Source organism: Lissotriton vulgaris, chromosome 1_1, assembly GCF_964263255.1.
Source record: "Lissotriton vulgaris chromosome 1_1, aLisVul1.2, whole genome shotgun sequence".
In the NCBI taxonomy this organism is placed as follows: Eukaryota; Metazoa; Chordata; class Amphibia; order Caudata; family Salamandridae; genus Lissotriton; species Lissotriton vulgaris.
The window spans coordinates 1,182,512,902-1,182,534,858 of NC_141685.1; the positions used below are offsets into that span (position 1 = coordinate 1,182,512,902).

The following is a 21,957-nucleotide window of genomic DNA, read 5'->3' on the forward strand; positions in this document are numbered from 1 at the left end:
TTTCAGGGCTGTAATGTTAGAACATACATAGACACAAGATATAACACCAATTTAAAAACAATACACAAATACATATAAATAGACAAATATATACATATACATAAAATATATCACAACATACAATTGTGCATTTTCCATTAGCTTTTTTGAGGGCCATAACCTCACCACCTTATACTCTTATAATAGTCTCAAAATACCATAGATCAAAGACTCTTATGACCTGATGTTCGATATGAATCTTAAAGTATTCTGACCATACATCCAAAACGTCGTTTGACATCCCAGTAATATAACAAAATTATCGCAAAAATCCTTAATCAATAAGAAAAAAGAGAAACATACAGTTCTTATTATGTTCACCAGTTGTCCGTAATTCCTTGATATAACCATATATGTTATTGTGATACGACCCCGCGGGTTGTGAGCCCCTTACTCACCCCGCCGGGATTGCCGCCCCTCCGATGCACGCCCTTCCGAGAACCGCGTACAGAGGCCGCCATGAAAGCGTCCATGACAACTGGAACCCCGCCCCTCTCTCTGTTGCAGGACCCAATCCGGGGAGGCCACGGACCAGAAACACTTCACCCTGACCCCGGAAGTCCCGCCTCATCGCCGACGTCAGGACACAGAAAAGACGGAAGCCAGAATGCAGACGTCGTCAGAGTATCGTGGCAGGAGATTTCGACTGGAGCTGCGGAAGAGGAAGACGGGAGCGGAGATGTAGACGAGTGGTCCGAAGATTGGTGGAGTCCCCCTGAGGTGGCCGAAGAGCGGCCGCAACTCGACGGAGAGTTGCGGCGGAGCGCGTGAGTACCAGCTACCCTCCTTAAAGCACGCTAGGTGCTCTGAGTAATTATTCCGGACCTCTTTGTAAATACTCCCTCTATCCTAGACACGTCATTCGTAGTAGCTCGGCACCGTGTACAAAGTGTACAGCACCTCACACTGTATAAGGTCTCTCCCTACACGACCCCCATTGAACACCCTCTTTTCCTTTGCCTTACCCCGTCATCCCCTTTCCTCACGGTCCTTTCTGACCCCTCACACCTTGGTGACGGTAACGGTTGTACCACACCTCGAGCCCCAGCTGGACTAACGGCTCCTTCTCTTTCTCTCTTACTGCCCTCTGAGGACCTTCCCCGACCAACCAGGACATCCCGAAGACATCTACACCCAAGATCCGAACCCTACCGAGACCCTACAGCACCCAGAGGAGGAAAAAGATAGTTCATCTCGTTTTGGAGCCATATCTTTTGTTCACCCTGTTTTGTTACAAGAGCTGCCTCGTGTACAATAAAAGACCACTATTGCCCACTATATCCGGCCTCCTTGCCTGCTTTTCCAGCCTGCTGACCGCCCACGTTCACATCTGGTGTCAGAAGTGGGATTTCCTGGAAGCATGGAGGCCGTGATGAAAAGGACGGCCGAGTCCCAGGAACAATTGGGGAAATTAATGGAGCGGTTCCTGAAAACTGCAGAGAACGACAGAGGCCAGCTACACGATGTCCTTAAAGGGCAGGGTGACACACATGAACAGGTTATGAGGAAACTGACCGACGCCCTGGGACAACAGAGACCAATGGCCTCCCTACCTTCCGTGGTTCTCCAGAAGTATGTGCCACGGGACGACCCGAACTACTTCTTTACTAACTTTGAGAGGCTAGCACAGGCCGCCTCTTGGCCTGTCGACCATTGGGGCCAATACCTTGGGCCCTTGTTGACTGGTGACTTGCAAGCCGCATACCAACAGGCGAACATACAAGGCAACACCCCTTATGTGGACATAAAAAAGTGTATCCTCGAGCGTCTGGGCATAGACGATGAAACATATTGAGTAAACTTACGACAGGCCAAAGAAGGACCCCAAGAAACCCCCAGAGCACTCTCCTTCAGGATCAAGGATTTAGCCAACCGGTGGCTTAGACCCGATGCCTCCACAAAAGAAGAAATCCTTGAGAAGGTATACCTGGAGCACTTCCTGGCTTCTTTACACCCAGGCACCCAACGGTGAGTCAGACAACATGCCCGTCTTACTCTGGAAGCTGCAGTGGAAATAGCAAGCGCTTACAGCCGAGCGCAGGACCTACAGCGAGGCAAGGAGGAACACCCACATAAACCCCACCCCTCCGCAGGCATCCAACCCCACCGACCACCTCTACCAAGAAGACCAGAACCACCCCCTCTCTTACCCACACCTGTACTGTATCGACCTACCAACCCTGAGCCCCAATGTTACAGTTGTGGGGGTTTTGGACACATTGCTCGGGTATGCCCCCACAAGGAAGAGCCCATGGAGGTAGGCCTTGTTCAGAACTATGTCTGCTCTGTTCCAGGTACTGCACCACCCCCGTTCCGTTGTCCAGTGAACATTGACGGACAGACAGTCATGGCACTAGCAGACACTGGGTGTCGACAGAGCGTCCTTAGACCACAAGAACTGGCCTCCCTGGTTGGCCCTCCATCTGGCATGGTCGCCATTCAATGCGTCCACGGGGACACCAAAAGGTATCCGGCCACCCAAGTACGTGTTCAACACCCCAAGGACCCAGGAACTACCTTCACAGTGGGTCTCGTACCGGCTCTTCCAGAACAGGCCATTTTGGGGAGCGACTATTCTGGACTGCCTAGGCTTCTACAGGACACGACCGATTCCCTGACCCGGTGGTGGGAAGAAGCACCGTTCCCTCAGGGCCTGTCTCCCCCAGCTATGGAGCCTAAACCCCACAAAACCAAAACTCAGAAGAAGAAAGAAAAGAGAGAGTACACCTGTGTTTACCCAGTGATTCCGGAGGAGCATCCCTGGCAGACCGACAGGGAATTCAGGGCATCACAGCAAGAAGACCCTCTCCTGCAGGAGGCATGGGGAAGAGCACTAGACAACGAGGACCCTCTTAAAGTAGGTCCCTACTTTTTAAAGAAAAATGAGTTGTTATACCGAAAGGGAGGGATCCAGCAAAAACCCCAACTACTGATCCCTGGCCCCTTCCGAGACAAAGTCCTGTTCCTTGCCGACAGTCACCTCTTGGGGGGGTCATTTTAGCGATGAAAAAACCAGTCAAGCGATCCTAGAGAAGTTGGCCTGGTGTTTATCAACATATCAAGACTTATTGCCGTGAATGCCCTGTGTGTCAAAGGCATAGCAGATATCGACCCCCTAAGGTGCCCCTACAGCCTCTTCCTGTCATTGATGTCCCATTCAGAAGGGTAGGGATGGACATCATTGGGCCCCTCTTACCCTCCCGAAGTGGCTGCAGCTATGCTCTGGTTATCGTGGACTATGCCACGCGCTTCCCTGAAGCCCTACCCCTGCGTCAACCCACTACACAGAGCATCGCCAAGGCCCTCATCTCTTTGTTCTCCAGAGTGGGGTTTCCCCGGGAAATCCTGACCGATCAGGGCACCCCTTTTGTTTCAGCCCTCATGAAACAGGTCTGCTCCCAACTAGGGATAAAACAGATTAGAACGTCGGCTTACCATCCGCAAACCGATGGTTTAGTCGAGCGATATAACGCCACATTAAAACAAACCTTGAAAAATTTGTTGGGGCTAGAAGCAAGAAAGTGGGAGGATGTGTTGCCACTTGCCTTGTTTGCCATTCGATGTAAAACACAGAGCAGCACAGGGTATTCTACTTACGAGCTGCTGTATGGTCGACCTCCTCGTACCCTGTTAGACATGGCTCAAGAAGCATGGGAAGCAGAACCAGACTGCACACGTCCCCTTCCTGAATATATAGACAACCTAAAAACACACCTGTCCATGATTAGGGACATAGTCCGACAAAACTTGGAAAGTGCACAAAACAACCAAAAAGGGCAATACGACAAGGGCACAAAAACACGGACCTTTGCCGTTGGTGATCTAGTTCTCTTAATGATGCCGTCATCAGACCAGAAGCTCCTAGGCCAGTGGCAGGGTCCATATTCCATCCTCCGACAGGTGACCCCTGTCACATACGAGTTAGAACTAGACCCCACACAAGGCACGACACAGATATATCATGTGAATCACCTGAAAAGATGGGAAGGACCTTGTCCTGTCCTGTCCGGCTCACATGGTCATGTTCCCCTCACCTTTGACCCCTGTTTAGATTCTGAATTGACAACCTTACAAATCCAAGAGCTCAAGAAAGTCCTATACCCGCTACGACAGGTGTTTTCCTCCTCTCCCGGTCGTACCACCATCACCGAACACGCCATACAAACGGAACCTGGGAAGGTCATCCGACAAAGACCGTATCGGGTCCCTGAAGCCCCCAGGGCGGTTATACGGCGGGAGACGGAACAAATGTTAAAGATGGGTATGATAGAACCCTCGGTGAGCGACTGGAACTCCCCGATAGTCCTTGTGCCGAAGCCTGATAGGTCAGTCAGGTTCTGTATCGACTTCCGCGAGGTCAACAAAATATCCACCTTTGACACATATCCGTTGCTTCGCGTCGACGAGATGGTCGAACGGATAGGGAAGGATCAGTTTATCTCCACGCTAGACCTCTGTAAAGGGTACTGGCAGATACCTCTCAGAGAGGACGACAGAAAAAAAACGGCGTTCTCCACCCCTGAGGGATTGTATCAATTCATTGTTCTGCCTTTCGGCCTCCACGGCGCACCCGCTACATTCCAACGAGCCATGAACCACATTTTAAGACCCCATGCCCTGTATGCAGGAGCTTATCTGGACGATATTATCATATATAGCGATAGCTGGACCCAACACCTAGAACACCTTCACAATGTCGTCACCGCCCTAGGGTCTTTTGGGTTCATGATAAACCCCGCCAAAACCACCCTAGCAGCCCAAACGGTGAAATTCCTGAGGGCCTGATAAGGCCACAGAAAAGAAAAACCGAAGCCATCCAGTCCCTCCCGTTCCCCCAGACCAGAAAAGACCTTCGAGCATTCTTAGGCCTTTTAGGCTATTACCGGAGGTTTGTTCCCAACTTCTCACAGAGAGCAGCCCCACTCACGGACATTCTTAAGAAATCCACCAAAACAGAAACAGCCCTACAAAACCCTATGCCGTTGCTATGGCGTGCCTTCACCGACCTAAAAAGGGCCCTAACCTCCAGTCCCGTGTTAGTGAGTCCAGATTACTCGCAACCATTCCTACTCCAGACAGACGCTTCAGAACAGGGTTTAGGGGCGGTCCTGTCACAAAAAGACTGCTTGGGGAACGAAAAACCCATCCTCTACCTCAGTAGGAAACTATTCCCACGAGAAAAAAACTATGCCGTAGTGGAAAAAGAGGCCCTTGCGATCAAGTGGGCTGTTGAGAGCCTCCGATACTACCTGGAGGGACGAGACTTTATCATTTATACGGATCACGGTCCTCTGGAGTGGATGGCCCGGAACAAAGGGCACAACAACCGAGTCCTCCCCTGGTTTCTGTCCTTACAACCCTTCCACTTTAAAACAGTTCATCGGACGGGTGTAGACCAAGGCAATGCTGATTACCTCTCCCGCTACCCCATGTCCCCAACCCTTACAAGAAGGACAGCTAGGGGAAGGGGATGTGATACGACCCCGCGGGTTGTGAGCCCCTTACTCACCCCGCCGGGATTGCCGCCCCTCCGATGCACGCCCTTCCGAGAACCGCGACCAGAGGCCGCCACGAAAGCATCCATGACAACTGGAACCCCGCCCCTCTCTCTGTTGCAGGACCCAATCCGGGGAGGCCACGGACCGGAAACACTTCACCCTGACCCCGTCTCATCGCCGACGTCAGTCCCACCTCATCGCCGACGTCAGGACACAGAAAAGACGGAAGCCAGAATGCAGACGTCGTCGGAGTATCGTGGCAGGAGATTTCGACTGGAGCTGCGGAAGAGGAAGACGGGAGCGGAGAAGTAGACGAGTGGTCCGAAAATTGGTGGAGTCCCACCTCATCGCCGACGTCAGGACACAGAAAAGACGGAAGCCAGAATGCAGATGTCGTCAGAGTATCGTGGCAGGAGATTTCGACTGGAGCTGCGGAAGAGGAAGACGGGAGCGGAGAAGTAGACGAGTGGTCCGAAGATTGGTGGCGTCCCCCTGAGGTGGCTGAAGAGCGGCCGCAACTCGACGGAGAGTTGCGGCGGAGCGCGTGAGTACCAGCTACCCTCCTTAAAGCACGCTAGGTGCTCTGTGTAAATATTCCGGACCCCTTTGTAAATACTCCCTCTATCCTAGGCACGTCATTCGTAGTACCTCGGGAACGTGTACAAAGTGTACAGCACCTTGCACTGTATAAAGACTCTCCCTACACGACCCCCATTGAACACCCTCTTTCCCTTTGCCTTACCCCATCATCCCCTCCTTTCCTCACGGTCCTTTCTGACCCCTCACACCTTGGTGACGGTAACGGTTGTACCACACCTCGAGCCCCAGCGGGACTAACGGCTCCTTCTCTTTCTCTCTTACTGCCCTCCGAGGACCTTCCCCAACCAAGCAGGACATCCCGAAGACGTCTACACCCAAGAGCCGAACCCTACCGAGACCCTACAGCACCCGGAGGAGGAAGAAGATAGTTCATCTCGTTTTGGAGCCATATCTTTTGTTCAACCTGTTTTGTTACAAGAGCTGCCATGTGTACAATAAAAGACCACTATTGCCCTCTATATCCGGCCTCCTTGCCTGATTTCCAGCCCTCTGACCGCCCACGTTCACAGTTATATATCCAAAAAACAAGTGGGTCACGAAAATGTTCTTATTATAGCGTATTGGGCATAAGTCTCACCATTTCAGTTCAAGAAACTAGAAGAGAACAGTGAACGAGAAAATCTCATAATCGGGGGGGCCAACGGGTTCAGTCGATCAAGATAAAATAATTTTTTACAATCATCAAGTGCCGGACCCTTAATAACTTTCCGCACTATGATAACCACATCATCAAAGAAGTATAAGCATACATGTAAAGGGGCCTGCCTTAGATTATATGTGACTCCCTCCTAGTGTATATTCCATATGATCCCAAATTATATCAGCAACATATGATAGTCCAAATCACAATATTCCACAACAGTGGTCAATAACCTGTGTAGGTTAAAAGTATCCGCATTAGCCCACGGGAACAGCAACTCCTTTGTATATCATTTTTCACTCCCAGATACCTACAGTGGCCACATCATTTTAGATGCATCTATAGTGGTCATCAGGGGTATGGAAACTAAATTACTTCCCCACCAAACCTATTCATTAGCGGTTAATTATACGGTAAATACTTTACATTATACTATCAATGCTCGCAGTAAAATTTTGTTTATATTTGTCCCATAACCATATCGACTTTCACGAGTGGAAACAGCTAATAATGGCTTCGCTATCCATTGTTTATTGAACCTATCCCACCGCTTATCATTAGAGTATCGCACACAAAAAACACCTATATGTCCTTCCTTACCCGCAATGTGGGCCATATACGCCCAGCAACCGATCACTATGAGAATCCGCAATCTCCCGCCAATGCTTCAAACACGGGGACGGTATCCGCCATAATTATCCCACCTCGTCCGGCCCCTGCGTAACGTGTGACGTAAAACACACGTTTCGAAAAGCTGTAAAGCATTACCACTGATTCAAAAATACAAATAGGGTCGCCATATTGGTACGTTTTTTTATTACGGTCTATTACCAGTAACTATTAAAGACATAACCGTATTTGGAACAACAAATCGGCAAATAGAGATATATTTTCTTACAAGCACCATATTAAAAACATCTATCCTGGTAAATCCAATATTTAACTGTTAGTTGAGACAGTTTCATAGAAAAGAATCGGAGTTGAGTAAGCATTATATATAGCAATAAACCACAAAGGAGGGGAGATGTATCCAAGTAAAGGCAACACAACAAAGGGAAGTGAAACCGTCTAACATGGCCCATGTTTATGTACTGAATTACCATTTTGAGCCACAATTGAAGTCGCATTGCATCCAAATCACCTAGTAATGCACATGTGAATTACCCATATTATAAAATTGCCCAATTCATGTGTGAATCCCAACCTGCAACTGAATAGCCATATTAGCCTAATATTGTCTCCTGGGCATAACCAGACACTAATAGTATATACCATTCAAATGGAAAGAGATATCACCCCATTACCAAAAGATAGAAAAAATGACGAAAAAAAGAGACACTTCGTATGGGTTTGTATATCCATCCTCCTGAGAGTATGAATTTGGTATTATACTGAAATAAATTCATGTACAAGAATAATTCAGCCTATTTATAAAGGCACCTGACCCATCAAATTTATCTGGGGATCATTTAGTAATGTAATTGAAAAATCAATAAACAAATAAACCATAGGGTTTATTTGTAATAATTGAACATAGCCCAACAATAGCAAGGGAAGGAAGGAATACAAACATTGTAATCAATAAGAATTTTTTACATATAATGTTCAATAATGTACAAAAATGTACAAATAAATTTTCGAGTTGTATTGATCCCAATACAACTAACAGATTCGACAACACCTTAATGATCAATACATTATCCAGAATCTACAAGCACTAAACAACCAAAAAGGGAACTCCCAACAGGAATCTACCGATAATATTCATAATCATAATCATTATCAACGTACCGTACTATCAACCATTCATCCCACAATATGGAGGGTGGATGGATCCATACAATCAAGGAATGCAACAAATGCCCCAAATGGTAAACCCACCAATGACAGGACAACAAAACCGACAAGAACAAGAACAGCCTTTTTTATCCAGGGGCCAAAATCAACCTCGCAGCAGAAAAAAGTCCTTGACCAGGCAAGATCAACAGAGGAACATACTAACAAGGAGCATGTCAGCAGCACAACCCTCAACCAGCAAGAGCAATCAATGATAATCAACCTTTCAGATAGTGAACTATCCGAAGACCAAATTAAGGTCCTCAATAGGGGTTTAGGATATGTACCCACTCCCCCACTTGACACCTTCAAACTCAAGTGTGAACTAGCTGAGTTCTGCAGAACTCAGCTAGTTCACACTTGGTGGGGAATTAATTTAGTTTCCATACCCCTGATGACCACTATATATTTATCTAATAATGATGTGGCCACTGTAGGTATCGGGGAGTGAAAAATGATATACAAAGGAGTTGCAGTTCCCGTGGGCTAATGCGGATACTTTTATCCTACACAGGTTATTGACCACTGTTGTGGAATATTGTGATTTGGACTATCATATCTTGCTGATATAATTTGGGATCATATGGAATATACACTAGGAGGGATTCACATATAATCTAAGGTAGACCCCTTTACATGTATGCTTATACTTCCTTGATGATGTGGTTATCATAGTGCGGACAGTTATTAAGGGTCCGGGACTTGATGATTGTAAAAAATTATTTTATCTTGATTGACTGAACCCGTTAACCCCTCCCCTCCCCCCGATTGTGAGATTTTCTCGTTCACTGTTCTCTTCTAGTTTTTTTAACTGAAATGGTGAGACTTATGCCCAATACGGTATAATAATAACATTTTCGTGACCCGCTTGTTTTTTTGGATATATAACATATATGGTTATATCAAGGAATTACCGACAATTGGTGAACATAATAAGAACGGTATGTTTCTCTTTTTTCTTATGGATTAAGGATTTTTGCGATAATTTTGTTATATTACTGGAATATCAAACAACGTTTTGGATGTATGGTCTGAATACTTTAAGATTCATATCGAACATCAGGTCCTAAGAGTCTTTGATCTATGGTATTTTGAGACTATTATAAGAGTATAAGGTGGTGAGGTTATGGCCCTCAAAAAAGCCAATGGAAAATGCACAATTGTATGTTGTGATGTATTTTATGTATATGTATATATTTGTCTATTTATATGTATTTGTGTATTGTTTTTAAATTGGTGTTATATCTTGTGTCTATGTATGTTCTAATATTACAGCCCTGAAGAAGTTCTGTTGTACAGAATGAAACGCGGCGGCTGATTGTGGTATTTAAACATAAGAAAATAAAAGCAATTGAACAAATATCAAGACTCTACACTTCAATAAGGATTTCAAGATATATGACCTGATTTAATTGACTTTGCAAGTGGTGCCGGACCAAATCTTGGGACAATTATACTTTGCTCTGCGGTGGGAGTGGTGCCCTTGGACAGAGGGTATCCTTGGACTGGCACACGAAATTCATTTTTTCTTTAAATACTGATTGGTCTGTACATATTTGGAGGTTGGTACTGTTTTTGGTTTGTTTGGTCCACGGTCCGGTTTTGGGTATTTATTGCTGGGGTATCTATTCTAAGGTAGGGGATCTATAACTAACTGTTTCATTCAGTTCAACAAGTTACTTACCTTCTGTAACGATATATCTGTAAGAAACATAGTTTAGTTATAGATTCCTTACCGCCTCACCCATCCTCCCCGATTCTGCGAACTGACTTCTAGGGTCAGGGAATCCCTTTCAGGGCCCTAGTTTTGTGCACCAGTGGTCAGTGTCTTGCATGGCTCTGCGCTTCTGGCTTGGAATCTCGTGTAAAAGAACTGACGTCAGCGCGCAAGGGCGGCTTATGAGTAGCCTCGGCGACCACGATGCCAACGACGCACGCGGAGCCGACCGACACCACGCCGGGTTGTTGCAGACGAAAAATTCTCCGGATATATCGTTACCAAAAGTACGCAACTTATTCTTCTCCTTCTGAAACTTTTATTAGTTGTTGCTGTCTCATGCATGTCCTAACTATTTCGTTTTGGTCAGTATTCTCCTATGTATTGCCTTCGACATTTTGTGGTTTTGCCCATCTTTTCTAGAACACCGTGCCATGATTACAACATGCATTACTTGGAAGCACTCATCTTCCAATTTTTTGGGAATGGTGCAATTTTTTAAATTATTTGATTGTATGGTTCTGTTCAATTTTATGTATTTAATTTGTATAATTTATTTTCCTCCTTGGTAGGGGAGTGTTTAACTCAGACATAACATTTCCTACATTTATGCTTTTTAAATAAGTATTAGTTTTATCCAAGATCAGTCCATGTATGGCAATTATTCATTGGAGTACAACTACCTGCATTCACAATTTTCTTTTTATATTCATATATGAGCATCACTGAAAACAGTGATTTATGATATATAATAATATTGTGGCCTGCTATTATTTGGTTTTCTGAATTTAAGTCTAAAATTCTCAGTACTCTACTAACTTCCATGTTGTTCAGTTTATTTGCTATATCTCATAATGTCCGAAGGTTCACGTGAAATGTCATTAACTGCTGCAATCTTGGAAAAAGTGCCAATTTATTTGAAATTTGTTGTTGATTCTCCATTGTAAAAGCACTGAAAATGAGTCTTAAGATATTCTTCCATTTACATAATGGTATATTTGTGTTCCTTACACCAGGTCTGAATATGAAGGTTCTTTCTCTAATGGCAAAGATTTAATGGTGTTGAAAGAAGAAGCACTTCTCTATATTTCTCCTCAGCCACACCCTTGCCAGCCACAGGTTAATAGAACGGAGACCCGCAGGTTAGTAAGGAAGTTTATTCTGTTGAATTTCTCCTTGACGTATTTTATAAGGGAATTATATTCTCTTTGCATATTTTTCCAATTGCATTTTTGAAAAGGGTGAGCGTTGGTGCTGTATGATTTATACATACAATTAACTGCATCACAAACCTTCATTATGATCGATATTTGGGAGGAAGAAATTACTACAGAACAAAATTGAGGGGTAAAAGAAATTAGTCACCACTCTGAGAAATAGAAGGCAAATGGGCACATCTCGGGTAAAGTCTTTATTCATACACTAGCAGCCCGTCCTGACGTTGTCCGGGTATGAAATAGAATGTGTGCAATGTGTGTAATAGGCAAGGGAACTGTATTTTAAAATCTCGCGGTAGACCACATTTTTAGCATGAAGTGTCACAATAGTTAGGCATGTGTGTGCAGATATTGTGTGTACCTCGGAGTAAGAAGTATTAGCAGATTTCTCTTGTGTGTATGTACTCAATTCCGTAGGTAAGCGTGTGTGAAAGTGCATTCAGTTGGAAATGTTGTGTCCCCGCAGGCACGCTGAATTGCGTCCTCCCCCGCTTGAGGCCCGGCTCCAGTTTTGTTTGATGTTGTCCTTGTGGTGTAAAGTCGTTGATGCAGAGAGTTGAGTGGGTGACAGCGCGAGCTGGAGACGCTGCACGTGTGGCAAAGTGCAGTCAGTTCAAAGGTTAGTGTCCCAGCAGGCGCGCTTAGTCGCGTCATCCGCCACCTGAGCCCGGCTCTAGCCCTGATTGATGTTGTGCGCCTGGTGTCAATTCGTTTATGCAGAGAATTGAGTGTGTGACAGCGCGCAGGAGACGCTGCAGTTAGTGTCCCCGCAGGCACGGTCCTTTATGCAGAGTTGACTGGCTGACAGCGCGCAGGATACTGTGCAGTTATTGTCCCCGCAGGCACGATCAGTCGCGCCTGCCCCCGCCTAAGCCCCGGCAATTGCCGCGCCCATTGGCAACGCCCCTTGCTCCCGTGCAATTGCTGCACCCATTGGCCTTGGCCACCCCCCCCCCCCCGGCCCAACGCACACGTTTGTTTTCCACACGCCCTCAAGGCACACTTTTTTTTGGGGGGGATGTGCTGCGCGATTGTTGCCGTTTGTCGTGCCCATTGGCCACACCCCTTAGTGCCGCGCAATTGCAATTGCCGCGCCTATTGGACTTGTTCACGCCCCCAGCACACGCCCCCAGCACAACGCACACGTTTAAGGAACGCTTTTTTTTGTCGTCATGCCGCGCCCCTCCCACGCCCACGCCCACAAGGGACTATTTTGCTGGTAAGGTTCTTTTACCTTTCAAATGTATATGGTGGGCATCTGTATAGCCCATGTCCTTCTGCTGCAACTGCCCTTTCCAATGCTGTATTGGGTGTTGTGATTGGTGCTGTGGTTCCGGAGCTTACCCGCCTCAAAGGTTTGGTCTCTCTCTTTATTATATTAGTATAGATGATCTCAAATTAGATGCATTTCTGACCTAGTGGGAGTGTATGTGCTATTGGTTGGTGTGTGGGTTCAATTTTTAATTGGTCAACTAAAACGTTTTAGTGTTTTACTTGCTTCATTGAACTTCACTCTACCTCTCAAGAGGGGAGATACTCCTTTTTTACCACTATTTAATAATCTCTACTGAAGACAGTGGGATCTTCTGGTGCAGAACGACTCCTTACTATACATAGGAATGAGGATAACACCCAAACGTTGCTTAACTTCCATAGGCATTCTGATGAAGGTCTAAATAATCTACCTGTTGCTTTAGAAGTCATCTTTTTAGGATGGGCGAACAGTCTTTGAAATGTAATCCTTGCCAAAAGGAATTGCTTTCAATTTCAAATTTGTTTACTTCAAAGGAAAACCAGGTTCTTGCTTTAATCTTTTAGTTCTAGTCTTTAGGCCTGTGTAGTAATTTTTTAGGGATTGTGGTAGATCTGGATCTCTCTCTTGAACTTGAGAACAGTTTCAAGATCTTGTTATTACTTGTTGGTCATGTGTAATTTTCCTTTTCTGGTCTTTTCCTCGTGGAGAGCGTATGCGAAGTGGACCGATTCAATCCCAGTTTGATTTAGTAATTCACTTGAACTCCCTAAAACTGTATTCTTCGTTTCCTCTGACCCCAGTTATCCTACCTTGTGAATTTTCACACCTACCAGAATGGATTTGGGAACTTTTCTGATAGCTCCTGCAGGTGGTGCCATCCATGCCCGTTGTGACTTTGTTCCACTTCTGGACATGATGACACTAAGTTGAATGTAGACTACTCCCTTGCATGCTGGCATTAGTTCCTGTTTTTATTTACCTTTAACATGGGCCTGGAGCTTCTTTTCTACTGGTTTGCAATCCCTTTAAAAAAAAAAGTTTTTTCCACAGTTTTTCAATTATTCTGTAATGTCTTCCACAGGATGACAGAGTTCAAGCCATGTCACACTGGTTGTATGCAAATGTTGGTCACGGATCCACGCAACTTTTGTCTTTGGTGTCTCACATCTAAAGTATTATAGGAGTTTGTGTGCTCTTCAAGGCCTTGAGCATATTCCCCATAGTAAAGACATAGATGAGGGTGTGGACAGCTAGCTCCTCCTCATTATACTAATGCTGGCGAACATCTCGATCTTAAAAATGCCAATAGCTTGAACCCTTCACCAGAGGGTGAATTGAATTCACAATTTTGGCCTTTAACTGAAAAAACTGCCTGATTGCCTTATTATTCAACCCTCTGCAAGCAAAGTCAATTTGTATTCTTTTCCCACTCCAGTACTTCACAGCGAATCAAAATAAATATACTTGCCTTGTGCTTCACTCAATTAATGATATGTGCCTTCGGTTGCCTAACTTGTGCCCTCTATTAGTAGGTGAATGGGATTTTGCCTGCTCTGCATGAAGAATCTTTTAACTCCTTGACTTAAGTGCAGGGTGGCTATGACGCAGAGAAATATATATTGTGGCCTGGTTACAACTTATTGTTTTACCTTGGCTGTGGGCACAAGTATTGATATCCAGTTCCAAGGTTGGAGTCCTCCTCCTCGCTAACCGCTGCATCATTCAATCGGCTATTGCTCCCCTCCAATAGCCATTTGAGGTCTGTATGAGGCTTCAGACGAATATTTTAGCTTTGTTACACCCTCCCTTACTTGACTAGTTCTCCACCCCTTCTTCCAGTTTTTACACCGACCCTGGGGATCTTGACAATAGTCTCTCCTGTGAAGTGCTTTTGTTGATAGCCAAACTCTCAATCAAGGTAGTGCCTGAGGTGAATAGGGTTATGGGATGCTACTTGGATGCTTTGTGGCCCCCGAGAAGAATGGGTATTGAGGCTGATATTGTGCCTCAGGTTGTTGAATGCCTTTCTTAAAAGAAGAAAAGCTCAAGACCTGTTTGCCTTGGACTCAGAGGACTGGATGGTGTACCTGGGCTTGCAGGACATGTACTTCAAGGACGTGTACTTCCATTTGGTGATCCAACAGTCTCACAGGTGGTATTTCTGCTATGTGATAGGACCAGAACATTTTCAATTCACTAGCCTGCCCATCTGCCTTATCACAACCCCTCAGGTGTTGACAAAAGTAATGTATGTGGTTTCAGGCTACTTTTGTAAGTCAAACAATATCAACGAGAGAGGGAGGGTATGAGTGGACACTCCTGTACCCCTATCAATATACCAACAAACAACTTAGGAGTGACTCAGTGACAATAGTAACCAAAAACAAATACAAATAAATGTGTTAGACACTACTGGACCTCCACCAGACTACGGTAAAACAAATACTGGCAAACCCCAAAGTGGCAACCAGCAAGTAGCAACCTTTGTCCTAATGTGTTTACAAACATCAGATGGGGCAAGTCTACCTCTTTGAAAAAGGACCCTCACTCACCACTAGTTGGTGACATGCTTCATCATTGGGTCCCCGCTGGGGTGGCCAAATGCCTCCCCACCGTGCTACAACGCCTGATTTACAGCGGAGCGGAATAGTGATGAGTGTAACAGTGATATAACTCAAAATGTGATATTCAAATGTGAGTGCAGAGTTAAAAAAGACAAGGTTGAAACCTTTACAAAATTTTTAATGAGGGCCAACCTGTATTGGGATTAAAAACGTGTATATGTGGACCAAACTAGGTTCTAGATTAGGAAACCTGTGTCCTTAGATAAAATAATAGGTCAACATGTTTCTGCTGGAAAAAATGCAGGTTCGCTCAGCATTCCTCAGGACCATAACAAATAGCACTCCGGTGGTATGTACGCACTAAGGTGCACCCTCCCGTGAGGCACTTAGTGTGAAAAAGAACAGAACATTTTTTTGGGGTGATATTACTCACGGATATTACCCGTGTTAGCTCACTGTAATTCACAGAAGCCAAAGGTACCTGTAGAAAAAGGGGAGAAAAAAGACATACTAACACATAATGACAAAGACCAACATTTAGTTCATTTTTGAATAATTGTTTCCATGTTTAAAGCGACATGACATTTTCACATAGCCTCTGTATATTGTAGTGCTGTCAATGTGATATAATAGAGCACCCTCCTTGTCAATGATCTAGAGTGAAGGGTACCTCATTCCTTTATGAATATGTAATTAATCACAATAAGGAAGAGGAACCATAGGTATTTATGCCACACAAATAACAGGTTAATTCAACCAGCGTTTTTGCCTAAGCAACATAAAGCGGAAATATTATGACCACATCAATCGCGTGCTTAAGCGAGGATAAAAATGAAAAGGGATAATGTAGCAGAGACATTTGGTCATCAGCAATAGCCAACTGGCGTTACTAGATGAAGACAACATGGTTTGTAATTTTAGTAGTTCGATATCGCTTGGACAGAGGACAAAAGCACTCACAAGTCAAAGGAGAAGTGCTCTCATCCTGGGTTATGACGGTGCGGGATTGTTTCACGCTGTGTCAAATCTAAGTGAAAAAGGAAGACTGGGTATTACCTCCCACTTGATTTCCTTTGTTTGTTAGCATCAAAAAGATAAGCCGCTCGATCGCATTGCGGTCGGGTTACTTACTAGTACACACGCGACTCCCCGTGTACTACCTACGTTCAGGAATACCGTCAGCCCGTAAGTGAGTGCTGTCTCCGGGTATAAACTAATAGTATCTGAGTTGGTTCCGGTCACGTGACAGACGTGACCGAACGGCAGTAGGCAGGAAGTCGTTTTCTTAAAGGAGAAGTGTCCCGAAAACCCTCTTAGCGGATCACGGTTCGAATCCCCTATCAACCAAATATGTTTAATTGCATTTTAAATTATTTAAGCGGGGACAAATACAAGGAATTAGAAATAACTTCCTGCAAAATTAATTCATCATTGAAAAAATTTGGTGGAGACAATGATTAATTGATGGTAACCAAGTAATGTTGATACAAATACAACACTCCGGACATTGAAATCAGGGTTAGAATAATTTTGTTATCTAAAGTCCATCCGGATAAAAATAACATTATGGCCTGAGTTTGTAGTTTGAACTGACCAAAAGTTAGCACTGAAAGTTCTAATAAATACTCACAATAACACATAGGGAGGTGAGCTAATCTATTCAACAGACAGAGTCAGAAGGCCCTAGTCAGAGTATTTAGCAACAAAATACATACGTGTTGACCAGCTAGTTTGTTAACTAGATGGTGTGTAAATGGGGGCCACCCTATGTGTGAGGTAGGAGACCCTAAAGTACACCCCAAACGTTGAGAAGTGCTACGTGACCAACAGTTTGACTCATAAAGTCTGGTCAAAGCCTCATGACTGTTCCTCAGGGAATGTCGTCGTTCACCCCGTTTTGGTTAGTGGCTAGACTATAAATCCAAGGTTGTTCTTTTTCAAACAACTTGGTCTCTGATCCAGCTTCCAGGTGTTCGAGAATCGTCCACTGCATGTCATTTGGGGTATGTTGTTTCTCTAAGAAATGGGCAGTCAGCTTGGTTGTTGATTTTCGAAAACGGATATTGCTGCGATGTTCCCCTATCCTAAGCTTAATGCACCTAGAAGTCATACCCACATACTGTAGGCTGCAAGGACATGTTATTAAATAAATAACGTTGGCCGTATTGCAATTTGTATGACAACGCTGTTCCCATCGTTGACCGTTAGTCAGTTTAAATGTTTTGTGTGGGTAGTGAGATGGCATATGTTGCAATTCCCACATGGGAAATGGCCAGTAACTGCTGGTAGGCCCCATGCATTCAAAATGGTTGCATCCTGTTTACTGGTTGTCATATCCCTTGGACGTGTGTGAACCAAAGAGTCTTTCAGACTTGTAGCTCTTTTATATGAAAAGAGAGGTTTCTTCCATTTGTGTTTGTTGCTGGTAATTATTTTCCAGTGTTTTGAAATACATTTGTTCACAGCATTTGATAGCGGGTTATATGTGGTTACACATGTTAGGGGGATTTCATTGTTATTAGTCTTGGGGTGGTCATCCAGAAGTGTGTCCCTCTGTTGATTCCTTGCTCGTTTTTGACTCTTGTTAATTACTCTTTTAGGGTATCCTCTGTGTTCCAACTTCGTTGTTAGATCCTCTGCTTGTTGTTTGTAGTCAGAAAGGTTACTACAATTACGGCGTATCCGCAGATACTGACCGTACAGGAGGTTCTCACGCAGAGCCCGAGGATGATAACTCGTAAAGTGTAACAAGTTATTCTTTGCAGTTAGTTTGGAGTATGTTTTGTCTCCAGATGGTCATCCCGTCTGTTGATGGTAACATCCAAAAATGTGATGGTGTCTACCGCATAATCGTGTGTAAATTTAAGATGTTGGTCACAGGTGTTAACCCAAGAAAAGAAGTTGAGTAATGAGTGCTCTTCCCCCTTCCAAATCATCAGCACATCATCAATATAGTGTTGCCAAAAGATGATGTTAGCAGAAAATGGATTAGTAGGGCTCAGTATATTGTTGACCTTAAAGTTGAACACATACAGGCCTGCCACCGAACGGGCAAAAGTGCTGCCCATTGAAGTGCCCGTGGCCTGGAGATAGATCTTCCCTCATATTCAAAATAGTTTCTCTTAAGAGCCAAAGTGGCACAGTCCACCACAAAGGAACATGATGTTATGAAATCCCATGGTGCTTTATCCAAAGCCTCCTTCACAACTTTTATGGTTTCATCCTGTGGGATACAGGTGTAGAGACTTTCTATGTCCATTGTGACAAGAAAGCAGGGTTCATCCGGCATAGTAATCGCTCTTAGCATGGAAAGGAGGCTCTTTGTATCCTTTAGATAAGTACTAGTGGACTGTATGATCGGTCTTAGAAATAAATCGCAATACTTGGAGAGAGGTTCAAGAAGGGAACCAATCCCCGAGACGATGGGGCGTCCTGGGGGTGGCAACACATTTTTGTGGGTTTTTGGCAATATATAAAAGTATGGCACCCTCCTTTCCGTTGTCGTGAGGAAGTCTGCCTCTTTTTTTTAAATCAGACCATCTCTCTCAGCTGTAGAAACCAGTTCACAGATTTCGTCCTGTAAGTCGGTGGTAGGGTCCTCTCGGAGTGGAATGTAATTGGTGGAATTGTTCAGTAGATGTTTGCACTCATTATCATAGTCCACCTTGTCCTGAAGGACCACGCCACCCCCCTTATCAGCACTCTAGATAACGATTCCTTTGTTTTGCTTCAAAGACTGGATGGCCTGAAATTCTGCTGCAGTCAAGTTTTTGAAGGGAGTTGGTTCATTTAACTGCTCTACTTCCTGAAAGACTGCTTGTTCAAAAGCAAGGATTTCAGGTGGAATTGTAGTTGGTGGGGGGCTAAATGTGGACATAAGTCTAAAGTCAGTGTCACTTTTGGTCAGTTCAGTTGAGTTATTCTCCCTGATTTCAAAGAAGCTCTTTAGTCGTAATTTTCTAAAAAATTAGTTCGCATTGCAGTTTGAACCGGTCAAGTTGGGAGTGGGTATGAAGCCCAATCCTTTTTCCAGGACATCTCTCTCAGCCTCACTTAAATTATGGGACGAGAGATTGGTTATTAGGGTTTCGCACTGCTTGGGCCTGCTCTCTGGTCCCCTGACTTGCTCCGGGTATTGTCCCCCACTGCCACCGGTTGTTCCCTGTGTACCTGGGTATTGCCCTTCTGTCGTCCCCTGCCCCGTCTGCCTCTGTCTAAAAAAGGATGCGGGTATGTTTGTGTGTTAAACTGTGGGTGTGGAACAAAGTGTGGATTCCAGCCCATCATAGGGGGAAAGGGTGATTGGAAGGCATTTTGGTGGTACGGTGCCATCCCTTGTTGTGGGAACGGAGGTTGCCAACCTTGAAAAGGGTATTGTTGTTGATGTTGCTGCCCTCGTCCTCTACTGCGTCCCCTACCTCTACCTCTCTTGCCTGTGCTGTCGGTACTCGACCCACAAGTGTTGGAGTCTTCAATATATGTATTGCCATACATTCATGACTGGCTGTAAAAGGCCTCAGCTAGTTGCTACCCACCTGCAGGCGACTGTTGATAACAACAAAATATATTCCCATCTTTGCCTTATGCAGAGGATTCCCTTGCAGGAGCCATCCTGGACACAGCAGCTTTGAAGACCCTACTGCCTCTACAATTAATCCACAACATTAAGGTTATGGGCTCAATAATTCAGGCCAAACTGTTTGTTCCGGCCATAATGTCCCTGAAGCTTCTTTGGCTCATATCTTCGTACATCCTGTTCATGCGTGTTCGCATTTGCGGGCCCTTACGAGAAACCCTAGGTATATCCATCAGAAGAGTAAGTTGCTTATGTTGTGGTTAAACTTTTTCTGTTCGCTAGCCTAGCCACATATGTGTCAACTCCCACCATGCTCCTCATTCTGTGAAGTGTACTTTCAAAGTTAATAAGATTCCAATTTAGATTTTGTACGCTCTATAAAAGGTCTCAATTCGCAAGTCACACTCTGCATCTGAGAGCACAAAAAAGATTTATGAATGAACTTTCGTCAGTGCATAGGGATTGCCGATATATGCAGCTCAGTTTTTTCCTGTCCAGAGGTGCAATTTCAAAGAGTTAATCGATCCATTCTGGTGTGGGGAGATTTACAAGGTGAGCATATGCAGTTTGACGAAGTGGCTCTGGACCTTCAGAGGAGGATGGCAGATGCCAACTTAATCTTCATCAGACTACCTCATCCCGATTTTAGTAGTGATGGCCACAACATCTCTGGACTGGGAAGGTCACCTAGACAGTAGTGATAAGAGGACACTGGTCTTTGATGATGTTGACATCCCTGGGATTTTCCATTAACGTGGAGGGGTCACACCCGACTAATTCACTGAAGATCCCCTTCATAGGAGATATCCTAGGCATAATTCTGTTTTAGCATTCCCTCTGCCTCATTGAGTCCAGGATACTCAGACTATGATCCCAATGTTACAACCCTTGACCTAGGTCTCAGTGAGAATGGTTTTGAGGCTTCTTGGTATTTTCCATCCTGCTAGTGGACCAGGTGGAAAATGCGAACTCTGCAGTGAGATATGATGTCACAGTGAACTGAGCACCAAGGGAAGCTGTTGAATTCCATCCTGGAAACAGAGGAGACTGCAAAATATCTGCAGTGTTGGTTGTTGGACCACAATTGGACCGGCAACTGACCTCATTCTTTCCTACCTACAGCTAATGGTCATGATGGAGCCATCTTGCTGGGTTAGGGAGGCCACGTGGGAGAGATGGAGATCATAGTACTCTGGTCTCCGGTGGAAACCTGCCCATCACATCAACCTGTTAAAATTACAGCTGATCTGACTCTAAAGGCTTTCCTCTTGTCCATCAAAGGAAATCAAGTATAGATCTGTATAGGAAATATCACTGCCATGTGGTACTGCGACAAGCAGGGTTAGGGTGAGGTTGTGGAGCCTGTGCCAAGAGGCTCTACGCCTCTAGAAGTGGTTGAGTTGTCAGGGTATCTACCTGGCCGAACAACACCTGGCAGGATTTTTAAATACCAGGACAGACTTAGTCAACCTGTGTTGTTTAGCTGGTGGCTACACTCTGAGCTGACACAGGGCATTTTCTGTCAGCAGGGAGATCCTTAAATCAGTTTTTTGCAACCACAGAGACTGGCAGTCTCCAAACCTTTGCTCTTTAGAGTTCTCAAGGCAGTTCTCCCTTGGAGATACCTTTCAGTTGGAGTAGAGCTTGAGACTTCTGCACGCCTTCCCTCCTCCACCTTTTCTGCCAAAGGTTCTGAAAAACATCAGGAACGTTCCAGCCCAAGTCATCTTTGGGACTCCAGATTGGGCCAGAAGAATGTGGTACCCAGAATTTCTGGCCATTAGCACCTGTCTCTGTTCTGGTTGCCTCTTCTGGAGAAATTTCTGTCGCAGCAGCAGGACAGATTCCTACACCTGAGCTTGTAAAACTAAACCTCCATTCTGGAGATAGATCAGTATCAGTTGACTGTTTTTGATCTCTTATTCAGAATGGGAGAGACACCGAGAATGACACCACACAGCCTTCTCACAAATGTGAATGGACCATTTTGGGTCCTCCACAACCCCATAAGGCAT

At 45.0% G+C, this 21,957-nt stretch overlaps 1 protein-coding gene across 2 annotated transcripts in view; it reads left to right on the forward strand.

Moving 5' to 3' along the window:
* Positions 1-21,957, forward strand: part of ATF6 (activating transcription factor 6) — a 1,839,477-nt gene that overhangs the window by 1,476,074 nt on the left and 341,446 nt on the right. For both annotated transcript variants that reach the window (XR_015309808.1, XM_086964422.1), the window contains exon 11: positions 11,347-11,472. Coding sequence is in view for 1 of the 2 variants with exons in the window: in XM_086964422.1 (XP_086820548.1) it covers positions 11,347-11,472 (126 nt within the window). In the remaining variant the exon portion in view is untranslated. The remainder of the gene's footprint in view (positions 1-11,346; positions 11,473-21,957) is intronic.